At 49.7% G+C, this 21,701-nt stretch overlaps 2 protein-coding genes across 2 annotated transcripts; both read right to left on the bottom strand.

Moving 5' to 3' along the window:
* Nucleotides 1-1,163: 1,163 nt before the first annotated feature.
* LOC108962064 (V-set and immunoglobulin domain-containing protein 4-like) lies at nt 1,164-7,938 on the bottom strand. Its single transcript, XM_050974515.1, has 8 exons — nt 7,788-7,938; nt 6,106-6,462; nt 5,216-5,497; nt 4,202-4,309; nt 3,504-3,569; nt 2,877-2,999; nt 2,592-2,613; nt 1,164-1,804 (listed from the first exon to the last, which is right to left on the bottom strand). Exons 1-8 carry the CDS (start codon nt 7,840-7,842, stop codon nt 1,627-1,629), a joined length of 1,191 nt encoding a protein of 396 aa, XP_050830472.1. The 5' UTR covers nt 7,843-7,938; the 3' UTR covers nt 1,164-1,626.
* Nucleotides 7,939-10,966: 3,028 nt separating this feature from the next.
* On the bottom strand, nt 10,967-18,863 carry LOC103816419 (V-set and immunoglobulin domain-containing protein 4). Its single transcript, XM_009090399.4, has 8 exons — nt 18,703-18,863; nt 17,681-18,037; nt 16,843-17,124; nt 15,177-15,254; nt 14,816-14,884; nt 14,018-14,131; nt 12,848-12,869; nt 10,967-11,780 (listed from the first exon to the last, which is right to left on the bottom strand). Exons 1-8 carry the CDS (start codon nt 18,860-18,862, stop codon nt 11,597-11,599), a joined length of 1,266 nt encoding a protein of 421 aa, XP_009088647.3. The 5' UTR covers nt 18,863; the 3' UTR covers nt 10,967-11,596.
* Nucleotides 18,864-21,701: the final 2,838 nt, after the last annotated feature.

Below are 21,701 nucleotides of genomic sequence, written 5' to 3'. Positions count from 1 at the left end.
CTGAGAAATTTTCAGTTCCCTTCTCACCCAGTATTGACCATGCACCATATGGTACTGCCCTGCATGAGCATGGCTGCAGCTCTCAATTCCCCTGAACTCCTTTGTTCTGCACCACCCCTGGAACTGCTGATGCCAGCAGCTTCTGCAGCATGGGATCTTCAGGGCTGGCTGCCATGAGTCCCACAGGGACAGACTGGATCCTGTCTGCCTCCCTGGAGTGCAGCCTGGCAGCCAGCACAGCCCTCCCTGCATGGCTGTCACTGTGCTTGTGAAGCCCTCACAATATAGGCAGGAGATTTTTTTTTCTCTGATATTTCCCAGCTCACATCCTGCAGTTCAGAGCTGTAAAGGTAAAATTGTGGCTCTACACAGCACTCAAGCCACAAACAGCAAAGTGACCCTGCTGTTGGACTGCTGACCCGAACAGAGATGATGCATGGCAGCAGAGATGAGCCTTGTGGTTGAAGTCAGGGCCAAGCAGGAAGGTGTGTGTGACTTAAGCTCAGCTGCTTCCCCATGCCTTCCTTGCTGCACCCACTGATAAAAAAAAAGCCAGCAATTCTTACAAATTTGATTTGCTAAAGCCACGAGGCATTCCTCCTCCCTGCCAAGTCCCTGGAGGACAAAGGGATGCTGACTGGAGGCACAGACAGAGAGGACAGAACTGACAGCAGCACTGCAGTCCAGGCAAGATGCAAATAATTAACAGTGACAAGGCAAATCAGGCTGCTGAGTGACAGTGTACTGTAGGGAATGCACTGCAGCTGAAGGCAGGAATTGCGTCCATGTTGCACAACAGGTCAGCATTAGTAATCACACAGATTGACTTGCATCCCCCAGAGTAAATTGGTGTCAGCCTGTTGTATTCAGAGAGGTCCCTTAATCACTGTCCAAATGCCTAAAATTACTCTCTATTTTATCATGCCTCTGACCCCCACATTGTAAAAATTATATGCCAGCATTTCCTTCAACATCTGTTCTTGTTTTTCACGAGAAAACTAGTGGGTGATAGTTCAGGGACTCATTCCCTCTCTCTCTGAGCATTGAGCTCCAGTCTGATAGCAAAAATGGCATTCCTGGGACATCAACCTCCCCTCTGTGGTCCCTTTAACATGCTGCAACAACAACAACAGAAAAAAAAAAAAAAAAAACTCAGGCACAGGCAGGATGTACAACCAGTATTTGCTGAGCTGCAAAATCCAGAGGACATCCATTTCCACCACAATCCTGGCTCCTTGCAGCCTGGGATGTCTTAACAGGAACACACATTGGAGAGTATCCCTTGCTAGTGTTACTGACTGGCAGCATGGCATCAACTACTCCTGGATTTACAGGCTAAAGAATTTCATGTTCTCGCTCCTTCAGATCCTTTCTTCCTGCCCTGGGTCCTTCAGGTTGCTCAGAAACAATTTGTTCTATAGAAGTGGGTAGAGTTGGCTGAGGGTTTCTGCTCCTGCAGGCAGGACCTGGTGTACCAAAGACCAAAAGGCTATGCAGCTCCTCTGGGTTAAAGCAAGCAGTGAGAGCAGAACAGAGGGACAACAGGAGGAAGAATTTCCTTCTGCTGAGCTCACTATTCAGTACCTGCAGCCCTGAATGGCTGAATCATATGGATAAGCTGGTACTTTACAAAATTCCTCCTGTTTCATATTGAGATTCCATTGCAGTCACAAGGTTCTCATACTCAGGGCTTTTCCTGTCTTTCATGGTGGTCTTTTCAGTGCCAGAGCATGTTTCCTCCTGTAGGCACTTAACAGGGACTTCCACCTCAGGGTGCAGCAGGGCGACATCTGCAGTTCTGCGGCTGGGACAGAGAGACACAGTGAGAGGGATGACTAAAGCAGATGGCACTTCATTTACATCTTAGAGACAAGATCTACCACATAATCTGTGGAACAGTCAAATTCATACTATTCTAGTGAGGGCTGGGGGTCTCTGAAAGACACTAGAAAGTGATGTTAAAAGAATTACACAAAAAGCAGCACTGGTTAATACTGGTACTATAAACTTTCATGGCATTATCATGTTATACTCTAAAGTTACCAGCAGACAGTGCAGCCTTTGGAAAGTAAATACCAGGAATAACTGAGAAAAATTTCTACAGATGGCTGTGGTCTCTGAGTAGGAAAGCAGTATGAAGGTGTTGAAGACTGAGATGAGGATAGGGCAGAAGATGTGTTTGTATAACCATATGCTAATAGGAACTCTGCAAAGTAATGCTTGGCCAAGCACTAAGACATGTTTCTTATAGAGAAAGGCAAGTGTAGAGGGAACTTAAGGGAAGAGCTGAAAAATTCTGTCTTTTGCATTGCTAAATAATGGCAAGAACTTCCCACTGAGAACAGGCTTCCCATGGCATGTGACAGGCACAGCAAAGCACGCAGAGTATCCGTCAGTTTTTCTACCATATTAAAGAACAGTCTGGCCATGTGTTAAGTCCTCATGTTGCTAACTAAACTGCCAAAGTGTTCAGATCCTCTCCCTGTAAGGCAAACAAATCTTTGCTTTTCACTGAGCAAAGAGGCTTTTTAGGAGCAGATACCAGTACAGTGCCCTCAGTCTTAATATCCCAAGTAGAAAATTGCACTCACAAAGCAACTTCATAGAGAGGTCCTGAAAAAAAAAAAAAAAAATTAAGATATGCATCGACTTGTTTTATGCGTCACAGAACAAAACCCAACTTCCAGGTGTTCCCACATTTAGGGAATAACCCTCCCACAGGCTTTCCTCTGGAAGGGATCAACCGGGGATGGGAGTGATGGGGATGGGACTGTCCCACCAGCCTGTCACCTTGGATATGGCCGTCCACCTCCCGCCCGTCCATCCTCCCGGGGCTGCCCCCACCGCCCGCCCCGGCTGGGTTTGTCGCTGCTCACCGTCCTTCCTCCGCCGCCGCCGCCAGCAGCCCAGCGCCGCCGCCAACAGCGCGCCCAGCGCGGCGCCGCCCAGCGCGGCCGGCAGCCCGTACAGCAGCGGGGACGGGGCGAGCCGCGGGGAACCTGCGGGGGGACAGCGCTGTCACCGCGGCCGGGGGACACGGGGGCCGGGAGCCGCCAGTCCCCCGCTGCTTTGGACGGCCTTTAAATCCTAACCGAGAAGGGGCCGAGGCCACTTGGGGGTGGCAATCACAGAATGCCGGGATCGTTCAGTTTGGAAGGGATCTTAAAGGGATCATCTCGTTCCACGCCCTGCCGTGGGCAGGGACACCTTCCACCAACCAGGTTGCTCCAAGCGCCGTCTAACCCGGCCTTGGACACTTCCAGGGATGGGGCATCCCTGAGTGAAAACAAACAGCAAACTTCAGGCTGCAAACACCCGCACCAACAGGCGTGTGGGCGGGAGTCAGGAGCGCAGCTCCTGGCTGGAAAATGCCTGGTATTTAGCACTGCAGCCGTATCTGACACAAGCACAGCAGCCTGATGTGGAGCTGGTCTGGGATGATGTTTGCCACCCTGCCCTTGCCAGTGCAAATCTGGTGTTTTCCAGCATGAGACTCCACTCACCTGTGCCTGTGAAAGGCCCCACTGGAGCAGTATCCATCCTGAAGATCTGTGCTGTTGGTACTGGATCTGTCAGAGGAGAATGGTGGATACATTGCAGCCCCACTGGGCATCAGGAAAATGGGGTCTGTGCTGCCAGCCTAGACTCACCTGTTATCCTGTGTGTGTCTTGCCATCAGGCCTGGAGCAGCATTTGGCACTCATGTCCCCCTCCCCAACCTTTGCCCCACAGGTTCCTGGCAGCCCTGGCTGAAATGATGCATCATGCCTGGCTACAGCATGGCCTGGGAATGCCTTGGCTTTGCCCTGCTGGCACTTGCCTAGATTTCCAGAGGACACCACCTTCATTCTCTCTCTCCTATGGTGACTCCTTGGCTGGCCTGGGGGGCTTTGGCATCAGCTGCACCATAAACTTCCTGAGGTGGGAGGCCTGTCCCAGGTCTCTTGCCCCAGGCAACCTCCTTCTGAAGCTCTGCAGCCTCAACAGGTCCAAGTGGGACACAGAAAACATTTTCTTGTACCCTCCCATCATCGGGCACATTCTCAAGTAGGGGTGCCAGCCTCTGGTGTTGCCTCTCTGGGTAATGATCAAGACAAAATTCATACTCAGTATAGGTGTCTGGCCTGGCTGTAGAAGAACAAACTCCCTGCCTCAGTCTTCTCGTGCCCTAGAGAGGAATAACCCTGGCCTGGGCACTCACCTGTCACTCTGTGCTGCATGTCACTACTGCCTGCCAGACCGGTGGTTGAGTGGTGTCCCCCCGTGGTTCTCACGCTCCTCTGCACGGCTGCTGTTGTTGTGGGCAGAGCTGCAAGGTGAAGGGGAGGAGAGGCTCACACAGGGGTGTGACCACCAGGGTGATGCTGCTGTGGTACAGAATTCCCCACAGGTGGGAGCAGGAGGAAGCAGCCCCCTCCCAGCTGACAGGAGGGGGATGCTGTGCCAGCAGCGTTGGGCAGCAGCTGCAGCACTGAGCCCTGGTCCGGTGCCGCTCCCTCCAGGGTGGGACTGCTGGGAAAAGCACCACAGGGCTTCAGCCAGAGCTCCATGCCTGGGAGCTCAGCAGGCTGGGCCTCTTTCCCAGGCCACTGGAAGGTGCCTGTGCTTGCCTCTGCCATCAGGGGTTTCACAGTTGTGCTGATCCAGTGACCAGCCAAGGACAGCTGCAAGTTTTCCACCAGGCACCCATCATGGAATCGTTTAGATTGAAAAATTCCTCTGAGGCCATTGAGTCCAACCTGTCCCACACTGTCCTGCAGAGCCTGGAGGGGTCAGAGCCTGGAATGAAGTGCAGTGTGTCTCCCTGAGACACGCAGCTGGTGGTGGGGAGCAAAGGTCAGCTTGGTTTGTTCTGCCACTGCATTACCACTCACTCATTCCTGGTTCTCAAAATAAAGCCCCAACTCCTTGTCTAAACTTGCTGAACTGCAGTGGGTAACATTACCGAGCCAGGGAGAACTTCAAAAACCCACAGAGGAATGAATAATTGAATGTTTGAAGTAGAAATCCTCTTTTGCATCAGAAAAGAGCAGTTCCTCCAAGAGGAGGAAACTGAATAGAGGAAATGCAGAAGGACAGAGGCTGGAGCCAGCGGGCAGGGCTGTGTGAGAGTGCTGAAGGCGTTTGGCATTTCCTTCTCTCGGGGCAGGGCAGGAGGATGCGGTTCCTTTGCCCTGCAGAGGATCCGTGCTGCCGGCCGTGCCGCGGCACTCACCTGTGACCGTCAGGTGCACAGCATCGCTGCGCTGCACGGCGCCGGCGCCAGCCCTGTTGTGTGCCTCGCAGAAGTACGTGCCGCTGTCCGAGGGCCGCAGGCTGGGCCAGGCCAGCTCAGCCCCGCTGCTCAGGAGCTCGGCTGTGCCCGCCGGGCCGCTCCGGAACCAGCGGTAGCTGATGGGAGGGGAGCCGCCGGCCTCGCAGCTCAGGCTGGTGCTGGCTCCGGCGGGCAGCGTCAGCCCTGGCTCCGCAGCTCTGATGATGGGCTTGGTGGCTGCCACTGCAACACAAAGCAGAGGGGCCCGGGTCACGGAGCCCTGGATGTGCTGGGGACGGTCCCCCTGCCACAGGAGCTCTCGCTCTTGCTGGCGGTGCCTTCCCAGGAGGAAGCAGCTCGGCTCTCACATCGCCTCCCTGCGCAGGATGAGCTCAGGTAGCTATGTGTTAATCCAGGTTACACTAGCTGTGCCACCATTGCTGCCGCCCTTTCACAAAGTCCTGCTCTCTGGGGTGGGTGGCCGCCTTGCAGAAGGAGGTTTTTCTAGCACTCATTGAGGATGCTCGGGAAGGGGAAAAGGCAGACTTGGCTCACACAACATCCATCTGCTACAAGAACGACAGAGATATTGGCTGCCTGCACAGAACCAGACCTGGATATTGTCTTAAACATCATGGGTTCAACTGGCCCGTCAACAGATTCATCTCGGGCTGTACACTAACTGGCTCCCTTCCCCAGTTCATTCCTACAGCTCCATGTGTTGAAGGTTAACCATCACAGCAAGGGAGGCAGATGCTTCAACCCCCAACCTAGAGTGCTGTGAAAGACTATTCACACCAACCCTGGTCCCCCCTCCCTTCTTTTGAGCTGAACTTTATCGCTGGATTTACCTTTGACAACTTTAACTGTAGTGGTCACCTCTCTTGTTATCAAGCTGTTATCTCTAGACCTCCAGATGATTTTACAAGTGTAGTGTCCACTGTCAGGCATTTCAAGGCTCTGAATGAGGAGTGAGGCATCCCCTGGGTTGTGCTTTGGGACGCTGACTCGGCCTCGGAATTTAGAGAGCAGGATGTGGTCACCAGAGTCGTCCCTCTGGAAGATGGTGGAAGTGCTGGAGTCCCCCTCCACGCTCCAGGTGAGTGTTTGCTGTGTGAAATCTTCTGAAGGCACATAAGTACACGGTACAGTGGTGGCTCCCATCCATGTGCCTGTGACCTGGTGGACACTGGACAGATCCAGGAGGGCTGCAGACACAGCAGTGGAAGGGAAGAAATGAGAATGCAGCAGGGGAGGGAAATGTCCTCCAGATAGACGGGACTCACCGGGCAGTAGGTGCCAGCATGTGGCCAGGTCCCAGATGTGCTGCACAACACAACACCAAGCCAGCCCACGTCATCAGACATGGGGAAGTGAACATCTGCCTTGACCTCATGGCTATTTTTATTGTGTTTCTCTCTGGGCACTTGCCAATTCTTAATTCTTTCTCGGTACAGACAGTCTCCTTATGGGCAGGGACATTTAGGGGTATTCCCTTCAGTACTGAACCTGGAATAGGAATGGTGGACCAAAACCTATCCTTTTGCTTTAGCCTTGGAAAACTTCAGACCAGATCAGCACCCTGCCAAGCGTTCAGGTAGGCACAGGAGAAAAGTGGGCAGATTTTCTCCACACTTTCTCCCAATTTCTCCAGCTGCCTGCCCATGGATCCCACATCTCCTCTGGAACGTGCCTCTTGTAAGTAGAAAATCACCTGTAAATTTCATTTGACTTGGCTCATCTCTCCCAATACCCCTTATTCTTCTCCCCTTTCCCCTCCCTGGAAAGACATTGGTTATATTCAGCAGCTTTAGCTCACAAGAAGTTGGTTGAGAGGCAGATCCCAGTAATCTGCAAAGCTGGGTTTTTAATGAAAAAATGGGGAATATATTTCAACCCAATTTTCTAAATGTCAGGAGCAATCCTGTGCTTTTGTATACAACGTGTAAGAGCACTTTTCTCCTATTTCCCAAAACTATCCTCTGCTGCTGCCAGTGTCATACATGCCCTGAGAAAGGGTATATTCAGTCAGGGGAATAGGAACTGAAGCCAAGGTCCCAGTCCCAGCTTTCTTGATGCAACCAGAGAGCCACTAGGCAGGAGAGACAAAGGGGAATCAAATGTGCCAGCACCTGGTCTCACAGCTCTTCTTCTTCCCAGGGCCATGCTAACAGAACAATGAGGATGAGTTATTAAATTTAGAATGCATATTCCAGCTTCACCAAGACTGTTTTGAGAGCTGGACACCACACTGGGTCCCTGCCAAAGGTCCCAAAAAGCTGTATTCTTCTCTTGCCTTGGGGCAGGGAAGCTGTCTTTCCCAATACTGCCCCATTTGCTGCACTCTTGAAAGCTCCTCATTATATCTGATGCCAAAGGAGACTCTCATGAATTCTCAGCCTCTGTGATTAATACAATAGGCTAAAGACTTCCTAATTGACTTGTCAATTAAAAAAATGCTATAACTCAAAAGATTTTTGCTATTCTCTTAGTTCTCTGATTTTTTTTCTTATACATGGAAGCATTTACTCACCGTTGCAGCTGATGAAAGTCATCACAAACACCACTATCCGCCCAACTTCTCCCATTCTCCCAGAAGTGCAGGTCTGTCCTCCTTTCCCCAAGAGACTCCCACCCTCCTGGGACCAGACTGCGAGTGAAGAACACTTCCTTTTATTCTGTTCTTTGTCATCTAGGATCCTCTTTCTGAAACATCACGAGTCCATTTCACTGCTGAGTTAGGTGAAGGGTGAAGGAAGGAGAAAGGCTCTATGGATCTTTCCAGTCCCATTCCCTGTCCCCATCCACTTCTCTTGATGCACCCAGGACCCAGCTGCCTTTCTGAGCTGCAAGTGCCCATTGCCAGGTCATGTTGAGCATCACAGACTCTCTTAGCTCACATTTCTGCTGCAATAGTCCAGTTCAGGGGCAAAAGTCATGTTCTGAAAGCACACACTGTGTTTGCCAAGGAGGTGACTTCTGTCTGGCAGCCAAGGGACGTTCTGAGTGTGCTCTGTAGGGTATCTTTAAAAGTACTTTCAGGAATTATCTAGGTGTGATACACGAGATTGATCTGTGCTTACTAATTGTTACCAGGAGAAGGACTTATAGAAAGATAAGAAACACATATAGAGGCCAATCTACTGACCTAGTGAATTCTGTTATAGGTGTTTATAGTCAGAAGAGCAGCTTTTTGGGATTTATTCAATAGCCATGCCTTAGCAGATGGTTCTAACAGCTGCAGCAGGAAAACAGTATCTTTGAGCAGGAGGCAGATGTGTCTGAGGGACAGGGAGCTGTTTTTTACTGGAGCTGGGAGAGAAAGGTAAATGGGATGGTTTTGCCACAGCCTCATCCCATCACAACAAAGACCTGTCTGCTGGGGCTGAAACATTCACCTTGCAGCTGAACCCATCTCTGGAAGTGCTGCTCCATGTCAGTGACAGCTTATTCCCTCTCTGCTAGGGTAGTGAGAGCTGGAGATTATCTTCATTTTCCCAGAGTCAGTAGGGTAATGAGAGCTGGGTGGATCTCATTTCAGTCCCAGGCAGAGGCATGCCCACCCGTGGGGCCCTTGCTGACTGTGATTCTGAGTTCCAGCCTGCTGATTGCTGTGGTGGAACTTGTCTGGAGCAAAGAGCTAAATGTTGTGCTGCAAGACCTGGTGTAACAAATTCATCTAGGGCTCTGAGAGCCACCACCAGCTGCCATCCTGCTGAGGAAGAGGATGGGGGCAGCGACATCCATTCTTTGCTTGTTCTTGCAAAGAATGTCTATGTAAGACATTGAAACTCCATTTTTGCTGATTTTTCTTCTTTACATCTTTGCTGCAGCTGCCAGTGGGGTACCATTGCACATGGCCTGGGTCCATCTGCCCATGCTGCCCCAGGGAAGATTTTAGCAGTCTTTGTGTCCTGCCTAAAATGAAGCAAACAAGCAAAAAAACACTTGTTAAAGTTGCTAGCTGTGTCACTCAAAGAGGGAAATGTGTCAACTTTCACAGAGATGATTAAAACCCAACCCTTTCCACACCCTGATCCATGGCTGGCAGTAGAGCCTTGTCCCAGACAAACAGTCTCCTACACAAAACAGTTTAAGAGAAGCTGGTTTTTGGGGAACACACCCTGAAAGAAGTTGAAAACCTAAGCTAAAACTGCTGATAGCATTATTTTTTGAACCGGACATGCAAGACTTCCTGAGGCTCTAATGATGCATGATCAAAAAAAAAGGACTATTTAACTAAAGCAGACATGAATAACTGTAGTTCCCCAAATGTGATGTACATGACATCTTTCTCTCCCTGGACACAGACACAGCTCCCTGAGTCACACAGTCAGCCCATTTCTTCCTTACTGAAAGGACTCCTTATAGTTTTGTATTTGAGCACAAAAAGAAAAAGCCTTCAAAGTCTCAGACAAGTTGGCTAGCTGCCTGGTTTATTAAAATGCAGTATTTTATTCCAGTGTCTCTGCTCTGGGTTGAACTTGCTGCTCTCTCTCATGCAGTGCTGCAGGTGAGGCACTGGAGCCTGTCCCCCCAGGTGCCCACCTTCCTCCCACACACAGGACAGGACACTCTCTCAAGTGTCATTTCTTCAAGTACCACAGCTCAGGCACTCTTTGTTCTGCCATTTCTGCTACTCATCTTGAGCTATCTACAGGTGACACAGTAAAGTCCCCGTGTTCCCCCATGGTCACTCAGACCCTGCTCATAGGGACCAGCTCTGCTGAGCCTACATCTTACATTCATCTTCTGACAAAGTTTGCCAGTGGCCAGAGAAGTTTGTTACCATTTTTTCTGGTGATCAATAAGATCCTTAGCATTCAAGGAGATGAAATTCAGGGCCCAACTATGAGAAATTGACCAAAAAGTAGATAATCTAAGAAGAAAGGTCCTGAAGTACTCTTTTTCAACCATATGCACTCAAAAAGGAAGCAATTTTTACTTGAGACTTTCTTGTTTGGTCCAGCCATAGATAACTGACAGATCTGACTCAACAGAGTGTATTTTACTAAGTACTTTCGGGATGTGCCTCAGAAGCTGATTGTGTGATTTCCTCCAGCCATTCACACCACAGTTCTGTCACATCAGATAATCATACATTCGTCAAAACATAACCTTGTTCCCTTCAAGAAACAGAAATTAGTGTAAACTAGCATTTCCCCTTAAAGCTTGTGTGACAGAGGAAACATGATGTACAAATGCTCTCTCTGAAAAATTCACTTCCCTTCCCAGGAATTCCCAGGCCAATGACATTAGTTCTGGGTTGCTGTTAGCTTGCCCAAATCCTTGTAAACAGCTCCTGATTCCAAGAAGTGCCCCATGTGTTCAGTGTCTTTTGAGTTCTCGTTTCTTTCCTGGTGCTGCAGGTGGGCTGCACCCCCCCAGCCATCACAGATGTCCCTTACCTGCAGTCACCACACCCCACCGCTGGTGCTCTCTGCAGTCTCACTCAGCACCATCTGATGCTGGCCTTTTTCAGGCTGCCCAGCTCCTCCTCCCAGTGCTCTGCAGAGTCTGGCTGTGCTCTGGGATTGGTAACAAATCTGCTGGTCTGGGATGAGCTGCTGGGACTTCAGCTCATCCTCTGCCACTGCCCAGGGAGCACAGCAGCTGCTCTTCTGCCCAGGTACACTCCAGACCAAGTCAGGACCTGGACCTTGTCCAGCTGTCCCACAGTTCATGCAGACACAAAACACATGGAGACCTTAATTCACAGAATTATTTTCAGTTTAATGAGCTTGTCTTTCAACAGCTGTATTTAATATCATCAGCTCCTGGTGCTGGCTGTCCAGCCAGGATAACACTGCTGTTTAACCACTTTGGGAGGGCTGCATTGCCTGTGCCTTTGCAGTGCAGCTGGAATTGAGTGATTTTGGGGCAAGCTGTGGGATTCCTTGCAGCCCTTCCCCATGGGGTTTCAGCAGTGAGAGCTCAGACCCCAGTGTGACTGACCACCCTGCTCACCCCCAGGGAGGGGGATGCTGAGCAGCCCCTGGTGCTGGCTCTCCTCCCACCACACAAAGGCTGGAAACACTGGTCCTTTTGGCCAGATAAAGCAGTAAGTTCAGTATAGTGCTCCTAGCCTGGGACCTGCCTGCTGCAGCATTCAAAGGGCTTTAGTGGATAGAGGTGGTGAAATGGAATCAAGGAAAACAAAATCAGAAATTCTATGCAGCAGTCTGTAACTGAAGTTCCTGCATTTTCACTGCAGGGACTGTGAAGGGTGAGCAACCACTGCTTGTTCAACCTATTTGTCAGGGGCAGAAAGGAAAATAAATATGTATTTTGTCTGGGTGAAGGTGCTCCTCAGGACTGGTACCTGCAGAGCATTGTTGGCTCTCAGGAAGCGTCCCCTACTTCATACTCAGATTCCTGGGGGCTGGCAACAGAGCCAGACACATTCTTATTTACTTCTTCAGAGACTTTGTTTTTGCTGACCTCCATCACATAGTGGTTTTCAGAGGCAGAGATGGGTTCCTCATAGTGACCTGTGCTGGAAGAAGCTGCTGCTCTTGAGTTGTGGCTGAAATCAAAAAGCAAAAATAACAACTAGAGTAAACAAACATCTCCAACCATCAGGATTTCAGCAGTATTATGGTCTGACCCAAACCTGTGTAAACTTGGGCCACTGGACTGTGGCAATATTCTGAAGGAGAGAATTTTGTCTTTTGCTTTCTGGTGGCAGAAAAAACCTTGGGCATTGTAGCAGCATCACTTCCAACCCTGAGAAAGTTTCCAGGGAGAGGCAGCAAAGGGCATGCAAGCAATGAAAGGATTAACACCATTTCTTGCACAATCAGATAATTGCTGAAGAGAAATATTTATAAAAAATATTGGAGGAAGTGTAAATTGAGAACTGAAAACAGCCCACATCCACTGTCTGGCTTATGGTATCTAATATTTTTAAAAAGAAGATAGATCCTGTGAGGAGAAATGTAATCACAGCATTTGTTCCATTGCTCAGGGTTCAAATGTTACTTAACTGCTGCCTTACACGCTGCTGGGGAAGCCTAGCACTGGGATGCTGGCACATCCCGCTGTAATACTCAAGTCAGCAGCACTTCATACCTAGAAAAGTGGTTCACCTTGTATTATCAGGCTTTTCAGTAAAACTTCCACAGGTTACAAGTAGATCAGGATGTGAAACCTGAGTTTAGAAATAGCTATAACTTCCTTCCTAGCTATGGTTAGAAGAAGCAAATTCAGCCAGGGATGTTTTGAGGATAAATCAGAGTATAACCAATGATCTATAGAAGAGGAGTTCCTTTCCTTAGCATTTGGAAAAACACAGAGAATTTAGCCTTGGCAATCATCCTCAGCAGCCCCCCCTGGGCTTAGGAGTCAATAAGCAGCTCTTCCTCACTTCTACAATAATGTTATTGCCATGAAAAGGATCTTTCTTGCCACATTCTGTGTTGCTGTGGAAAGCCCACAAGCCATCCTACAATGTGCTGTTGAGCTAACTTTGAACCTCTTCACCCAGACTGCTTAAGGGGGTTTTCATTATGAGCTAAGAGCAGTGCTTTTTATTTCTGCTGTGATACATCCCCCCAGGACTCATCAATGTGCCAGATAAAGGGTTATACTCACAATTTTACATCATAGACTTGACCTGGAAAAGAAAAATCAGAATTTTTGTCAATAATTTGCATTTACATTCTTAAAAAAAGAATTGCTTTGTTTTTCTTCTAGGTTTAAGAAAATGACCTCTCAAGACAGAACAAAAATAACAGCCTTGGATATCATGTCAGGTGGGTGATGACTCAGTTTCCCAGGATCCAGTCCAAGAAAACAAAAACAACCCAGTTATCACACAACTGGGTTATTTTGATCCAATGTCAAAGATAAAGTTGAGGTTAGAAACTAGAAGTCCACAGTTTCCCCAGTTTCCCTATTCATTAGGAGTCAATAAAGAACAGTTTTGAAAGTGGCTATTTGGATTCTTTAAAAAAAAAAAGAAAATATAAAAATAAGAAAAATGGCAAAAGAAATATCTGACAATTGTATTATTAATTGGTAGCATGGAGTCACAGGAAGGTCATTAGTGAAACAGAGGAGAAAATGAAGTCTGTGGGATTTCAAACCCCAAAGCAAATCTGTGTGCTGCCTGCACATCAGGTGAGGAGGGGGCTCCAAGGAACATTTGATCAAGGGGATTTCTGGTGGCAGTGCAGGGGGAACAGAGCATTCAGTGAATGGATCCTGTGACCAAAGACCAGAGAGGAAACAAATTCATATGGAACAGGGAGAATTGACAGTGACCTCTTCCCTCTGGGTGCCAGCTACAGGAACTACTGAGCAGCACCTGCTGCCAAAGGCACTTCCCAGCAGCAGGACAGGATGGACCCTCTGCCAGAGACTTTAAAGATTTGGAACTATAAGCCTGGCCAAGCAGGTGAGTCTGAGCCTTGGGATGTCTGTGAGGAGCAGTGGGAAACAACCATCCCAAGGCTCTGTGGCAGAGCAAGCCACATACAGGGCAGGGACTGAGCTGCCCCAGAGCCAGAGCAGGGATGGAGGGTGCAGCTCAGGAGCACCAGGGCCACTGCTGCCCCAGCCCTACAGCTGGTGCTTGGAAAACCCTCCTGGCTGCAAGGACTTCTCTGCCTCTTTGGATCTCCCACCATCTCTGTCATCTACTGCCTGTGAGAGCTGCAGCTGGTGGCTGCAAGCTCTGCTCCAGCCCCCAAAACCCAAAAAAAGGTAAAGCCATGCTGGGCATGAGTTAAACATTCAGGTTTTCCAGAACATTCTACTCACCATCTTTGGGCTTTCTAATGCAAGTGATAAGAGAGATGATAAGGAAAACCACAGCACCACACACCACAGCAATCAGGATGACCAGGTACAGGGACAAGCCAGTCCTCTGGAATTCTAAAGCAATACAACAGAGGAATTTCAGACAGGGGAGCCCTCCTGGGTGACAGCATCAGCAGGGGCATGACATCTACCATGTCCCCAAGGACAGCCACAGCCAGCCCTGCCTGAGCACATGGGGCTGTGTCCCCACAGAGCCTTGGTGCTGTGGCTCTGACTGGGTGTTGTGTGAGCCAGCACTGTGTACACCTCACCAAGGGACCCCAGCTGTACAGTGTCCATCTCATGCTGAGGTGACTAGGGATGTCAGCTGGGCAGGGTAATTGCACTGCATGTCATGAAATTAAGCTTTGCATTCAAGGATGCTGCTCAGTTCTGTTTGGAAAGTGTCTAAACCTGTCACAATGCTGCAAAGCTGGAGGATGTGTAGATCTGCTTGAGGCACACATTGAGGCTTTTTTGCCATTTCAGTTTTGACAGTCCAAGCTAAAAAATGGACCAACTGCTCAGCAACACAGCAAAAACTCTGTGTGCCCCATATGTCAACTCTTTTTTTTTTTTTTTGTTCTTCCATAAAAACATCCAGAGCCTTTTAAAGAGTCACCATGAATTATCTGGGTCCTTTGAGAACAGCTGAGTTAATGCAATTTGCAGCTAAAAAGGCAGAATACTAATTTTGACTACAGAGCATCTGGTTTGGGTCCTGAATCTTCTTCTCAGCTTGGTTTTGCTCTTACTTACCATGAATTGTTTCATTCTTCCCTGGATATCCCACACCACTCTCAGAAGTCGTTGCTGTTATGGGCAGATCTGGAAAACAAACATGAGTTAAAGTCTGACAGTGCATTTCCAGCCCTCATTTTAGCACCAGGATATCTAGGATTTGAGCTGTAGGATCAGAAGAGAATGCCTCCAGCCCCTTTACAAGGCAAACTGCAGCAATGAGCACTATGTATACACTATAATATAGAGAGAGTACCACCAGTAACACACAGTCACTGGATGGCTACTACATGTGGTATATATACATATTTATGTATAACCAAATTGCATATTCACACACCAGGTACCTGTGTGCATTTGCATGTCTGTACACACACACCTGCAGTAGTGGTGGGGCCCCATGGAGTCCAGGAGATTCCTGAGGTACCTCCAGACACCAGCTCTGTTTGAGGTATTTCTGCAAGAACAATCAACACCTGTCAACATCTTCCCTCAGCTTCCGGTGACCAACACCAGCTTCCACAATCCTCATGTGGCTGCTGGGGCACCATAAATCCAAATGAAACATAATTCAGCCATTGAAAGTTTCCACAAGCAGATCTGCTCTACTCCAGGCAAAAATTCCCACATCCCACAAAAACAAATGGGAAACCAGGAGCCCTCCCTCAAACTGCTGTCCCTGGTCAAGCACATGGTTTCAGTTGGGTCTGAGGAAGCTTTTGCATCCTTTGTGTCTGCCACGGGAGACACCAGATCTGCCTCCCCTCAGCAGTTCCATTCAGGATCAGATAACAAGCAAAAAACCCCTGTAGAAAAGAACCAAACCCAGAACATCACATCCCATATGCTCTGCAGTCCCTCCTACAAAGAAAAGATATTAGCCCTCCGTAGATAGGAAAGTGAGGGAAGGAAGATCTACTTTCAGAAACATCCGAGTTCAAAACTGAGGCATGTGGACTGAAGTTCAGTAATGCCAAGACTGTTCCCCAGCAATAAAACCACTTCCAAGCACTGGTGGCACACTGCCCCAACATCCCATCCATGCCATCAGCTGTCACTGCTCTCATCCTGACCAGTGGTTGAGTGGTGTCCCCCCGTGGTTCCCACACTCCTCTGCAAGGCTGCTGTTGTGGGCAGAGCTGCAAGGTGAAGGGGAGGAGAGGCTCACACAGGGGTGTGACCACCAGGGTGATGCTGCTGTGGTACAGAATTCCCCACAGGTGGGAGCAGGAGGAAGCAGCCCCCTCCCAGCTGACAGGAGGGGGATGCTGTGCCAGCAGCGTTGGGCAGCAGCTGCAGCACTGAGCCCTGGTCCGGTGCCGCTCCCTCCAGGGTGGGACTGCTGGGAAAAGCACCACAGGGCTACAGCCAGAGCTCCATGCCTGGGAGCTCAGCAGGCTCTGCCTCTTTCCCAGGCCACTGGGAGGTGCCTGTGCTTGCCTCTGCCATCAGGGGTTTCACAGCTGTGCTGATCCAGTGACCAGCCAAGGAGAGCTGCAAGTTTTCCACCAGGCACCCATCATGGAATCGTTTAGATTGAAAAATTCCTCTGAGGCCATTGAGTCCAACCTGTCCCACACTGTCCTGCAGAGCCTGGAGGGGTCAGAGCCTGGAATGAAGTGCAGTGTGTCTCCCTGAGACACGCAGCTGGTGGTGGGGAGCAAAGGTCAGCTTGGTTTGTTCTGCCACTGCATTACCACTCACTCATTCCTGGTTCTCAAAATAAAGCCCCAACTTCATGTCTAAACTTGCTGAACTGCAGTGGGTAACATTACCGAGCCAGGGAGAACTTCAAAAACCCACAGAGGAATGAATAATTGAATGTTTGAAGTAGAAATCCTCTTTTGCATCAGAAAAGAGCAGTTCCTCCAAGAGGAGGAAACTGAATAGAGGAAATGCAGAAGGACAGAGGCTGGAGCCAGCGGGCAGGGCTGTGTGAGAGTGCTGAAGGCGTTTGGCATTTCCTTCTCTCGGGGCAGGGCAGGAGGATGCGGTTCCTTTGCCCTGCAGAGGATCCGTGCTGCCGGCCGTGCCGCGGCACTCACCTGTGACCGTCAGGTGCACAGCATCGCTGCGCTGCACGGCGCCGGCGCCAGCCCTGTTGTGTGCCTCGCAGAAGTACGTGCCGCTGTCCGAGGGCCGCAGGCTGGGCCAGGCCAGCTCAGCCCCGCTGCTCAGGAGCTCGGCTGTGCCCGCCGGGCCGCTCCGGAACCAGCGGTAGCTGATGGGAGGGGAGCCGCCGGCCTCGCAGCTCAGGCTGGTGCTGGCTCCGGCGGGCAGCGTCAGCCCCGGCTCCGCAGCTCTGATGATGGGCTTGGTGGCTGCCACTGCAACACAAAGCAGAGGGGCCCGGGTCACGGAGCCCTGGATGTGCTGGGGACGGTCCCCCTGCCACAGGAGCTCTCGCTCTTGCTGGCGGTGCCTTCCCAGGAGGAAGCAGCTCGGCTCTCACATCGCCTCCCTGCGCAGGATGAGCTCAGCTGTTCCGCACAGGTGTCTGCAGTCTCTGTGCCTCTTAAACCCCCCCACGCTGGGCAGAGGGAGGGCAAGCACATGCTGGTGAAATTTCGTCAAAGAACAGCAATACAGCATCCCCGTGACTTCCCCACTGCTGCCTGCCACTGGGAAACATTGAGCCACGGGCTACAGATAGAGCCAGGGCTGAACTGGTCCTTGAGGAGCCACAGGTTCTCCCTAGCTGCAGGGTGCTGTGTCCTGGGCAGAATTTCTCTGTGACCTATTTGCCGTTTCTTGCTTGAGGCTGACACTGATCAGCAAAATTCTTCTGCATGCAAACATACAGTCACTGCCCACCTGCTCTAATTCCCAAACACTTTCCTGAGCCAAGCCTTCCCTCCTGAACAGCCTCCTTCTTGGAGTTACCTTTAACAACCTCCAATCTGATGGCGATCTCCTTTGCTATCAGGCTGTTGTTGCTGTCTCTCCAGGTGACCTGGCAAGTGTAGGTTCCTCTGTCAGAGATCTCCAGGCTCAGGATGAGAAGAGACACATTTCCTGGGGCATCCTTTGTGATGCTGACTCTGTCCCTGTACTCAGACAGGAGAATGTGATCCCCAGAGTCATCCCTCCGAATGATGGCACCTGAACCCTTGTCATGCACCACAGTCCAGGTGAGGGTTTGCTGCACGAGGTCCTCCACAGGCACATAGGCACAAGGCAGAGTGACAGAGTCCTTCCAGACCCCTTTGATCTCACTGGAACCACTCAGGTCCAGAAAAGCTGCAGGAAGAAAGGAAGATAAAAATTAAGCCACAGAGCAGCCAGGGGGAGGCAGCTCCCAGGTGGTGAAGCCATGGCAAGACCATTGGCAAAGAGAACCCACCAGATGAGAAACACAAGCAGGCAGTGGGGAGTGTGAGGGTTGGGCTGCTCAGTGGTGGGTTAACCAAAAATCAGTGTGGCATGAGACAGATGGGAGGTGGCTGATGGCCAGGGCACTGACTCCTGCCATGGGTGCAGCCTGGCTCTCCTGCTCTGCCTGGTGCTTTCCTGCCACAACCAGCACTGAGTAGAGCACAGGCTCAGAGTTATTGGATAACAGGCTTGAGGGAAGGAGTTGGTCTAAAGTCCAAGTTGCAGCACCCTGGTCCCAGCCAGTGTCTGCCCCCAACATCACCCTTGGGGCTTCTGAGGAACAGCAAAGATTTCCCTCCTCCACTGCCTATTTGTATTTCTGAAACACACCATTCTCTCAGCCTGGGCCAAACATGAGAAACTTAAACCACGTTTAAGTTTAAAATGTTTTTTCTTGTAAAAAAGCAGACCATTGCCTTTGTCCCAGTACATTTCTCTCACTCTGAGGATTGAATCTAAGCTTTTCCCAAGACAGAGCTGCCCCTGCCAAGCACACCCAGGGCAGGGCCCTGTGCCCAGCCCAGACTCACCGCTGCAGTGGAGAAGAGAGCTCAGGAGCACGGCTGCTCGCAGCACCATTCCCATCCTTCCTGCAGGGCTGCTCCCTCTCCAGCCAGGCTGATCTGCTTTCCCCAGGCTGGGGTAAATCAAGAACACTTCCCTTCCTGGGCTCACTCTCTCACCGAGCATCCGGGACAACGGCTGCTGGTTTTTCCTTCCTCTTTATCAGAAAAGTGTCTCAGTGGCCACCAGAGGAGTGGGCAGAGCGGAAACCCTGAGGAAGGGTGCAAAGAAAAAAGTTTAAGAATTATTTCTACACCATTTTGTATTTTCTGCTTAGTATGTTTTTCCCTCTTTGGTTTTTTAAGTTTTTTCCTTTATTTCTTTGGATTCCTAGGCAACCATTTCTTCCTCTTTTCCTCCTTGTGTTGCTTGCTAACAAATAAGCTTTAACACAGAATTACACACACACAGGTCTGAGAAAGAAGTCATAGGGAGCTGAACCTTCTAGGTCCTCACAATTTACTTTCTCACCAGCTTCTGTGACACCCACCGCTATGCTTTAAGTTCATGAAACTCCTTAAATCTTTACATTACCAGTGCAAGATAGATGATTGTTGTAGGCCTCTTCCAGCTGAAATACTCTATATCACTCTACCACATTTAAGAGGACAAATTCAGCTATACAAATCTAAAGCAAAAAATTTCTCAAGAGCTGCAAACATCTGAGCCACCAATCCCACTGCAGCTCACAGATGACCCTCCCTCCTCACAGAGCAATTTAGCTGTTTGGTTTAATTGGTTAATTGTTTTCAATTACAAGCCCTGATTGGGGCCATACATCCCTCCAGTGCCTTCCGACTACTGGGGAAACAGGTGAACATGGAGATGCCCAGAGAGAAAAAGAGGAACTTGTCACGGTAGAAAATCTTTGAAATGAAATCATGGTTTCTTTACTGTAATGATATATTACTATTCATCAAATGTTATAGTTAATCTCTATAATTCAGTAATTGAGCACTAGCCCTAAGAGAAGTTTCTACTAGAAGTTTCTAGAAGTATTTTCTACTGAAATATCCCTTTCAAAGGAATTTCACTGCCTTTTGCTGTTTTCTACAGCTCTCAATTTTTTTTCTGCTCCAGTAAAAGAATCTCTTCTGCTTCCTTGCATTCAGCTGAACTGAAATGAGCTTTTGCTGTTGTTACACCCAAATTCAACATCCTGTCCTCACATACAAGTAATCAGACTAATTCAATGCAGCCAACCAAATCCCAGCTCCTGGAGTGGACACAACTCTCCTGTGGTGCTAGTGAGAAATGGTTTGGGTCTGCAGTGGCACAGTGGGATCCTCCCTCCATCAGAAATCTCCCATGAGATGCCACTCCAGCCTGCAGCCACTGGGACAGGGAGAAGCAGCAAAAGCTGCCGTGGGCTGCAGTGTTCATGCACTTCTCGGTTTAAGGAAGGAAAAGACCAAATTAAGGTCAAATCATTGCAGCTCCTTTGCAGGGAACAGAGCTTGCTGGAGGAGGGTAGAAGCCTACATTGCCTTGAATTAAGTCAAAGACAGTGCTTTGGCTGGGGTAGAATTAATTGTCTCACAGTGTCTAATATGGGGTTATGTTTTGCATTTGTGCTGAGCACAAGGCTGACAATGTAGAGATGTTTTTGTTATTGCATTTGTAAACACTGATCAGTGTTTACATAGAGCCAAGGTCTTTTCTGCTTTTTGTATGGCCATGCTGGTGAGGGGGCTGGGGGTATACAGGGGAAAGGGGAGGGGACACAGCCAGGACAGGTGACCCCGACTGCCACATGACATCACACTCAGTTATAGAAAGCTGGGGGAAGAAGGAGGGGGGACACATGGAGTGATGGTGTTTGTCTTCCCAAGTCACCCTTACACGTGATGGGGCTCTGCTCTCCTGGAGGTGTCTGAACACCTGTTTGCCCCTGGGAAGCAATGAATAAATCCTTTGTTTTTCCTTCCTTGTGTGCCAGACTTTGATTTCACTATTAATCTGTCTGTATCTCAAACCAAGAGTTTTCCAGCTTCTGCCTTTCCAGTTCTCTCCACAATCCCACTGGTGGGAGAGTGAGCAAGTGGCTGTGTGGGGCTTGACTGTTGGCTGGGGTGAAAACACAATAGGAATGTATCACTAGCAGGATCTGGACCAACCAGGAAGCTGAAACTCAAAACTGGGTGACTAAAAAAGATGTGTAGGTATTTTTTCATGTATTTACATTTACCCTGTTGGTTGGGGGGAACAGTGGCAGGAAAAGTTTTATCCTTTATAAAATGCAGCACCAAGCTCCTCTAGCTAAGGTGACTGTGGCAGCAACCCCTGGCTTCTGCTTTGGGCATCTTCGATACCATGATGCTGCTTTTCAAAACAAGAATCTTGTTTTAGGAAACAGCAAAACATTCTGAGCATGGATGGATGAGGTAGCATCACATGGTCCAGAAGAGACAGAGCAAAATCAGTTTTTCTTGTATTCTGGAAAGCTGTTAGCAAGCACACAGGAGATATGAACTGGTGGCAAGGCTCCCACGGTGGGGAGGGCTGGGTCAGAACAGTGCAAAAGTAGATCTGAAAGGAGCATGTGAGAGGAACTTGGCACTTTCTCAGTCTGCACCCGCCACGCCTGGGAGTGTTCTGTGCATTCCCAGCACATGAATGATAAGGGAGAGCAATCTTTCCTCCCCAGACACAGAGATAAAGCCAAGGAGCCCGGCAGCAGCCACGTGCACTGATGCTGGAGACAGAAGGAAGCTGCCGCTACAGTGAGGCCCCTGTGGTCATGGGTGACAAACTGGTGACACCTCACGCTGCAGTGGGACAGTGCCCCCACCCAGGCTGGCACAGGGGGCTGCTGACTCAGTGCCTGGCCACTGGCCCTCGGGCACAGGCTAGGCAGCAGCTGCACTGGGCTGCAGATTCATCCAGCTTGTCACAGCAGAGGGGTCTGTCCATAGCTCCACATGCCAACTCCACTGCCATGTCCTTGTCCTTATCCTGAAGAGCA

This window comes from Serinus canaria, chromosome 4A (assembly GCF_022539315.1).
Source record: "Serinus canaria isolate serCan28SL12 chromosome 4A, serCan2020, whole genome shotgun sequence".
Taxonomy (NCBI): Eukaryota; Metazoa; Chordata; class Aves; order Passeriformes; family Fringillidae; genus Serinus; species Serinus canaria.
This window is presented reverse-complemented; position numbering and strand designations above follow the sequence as displayed.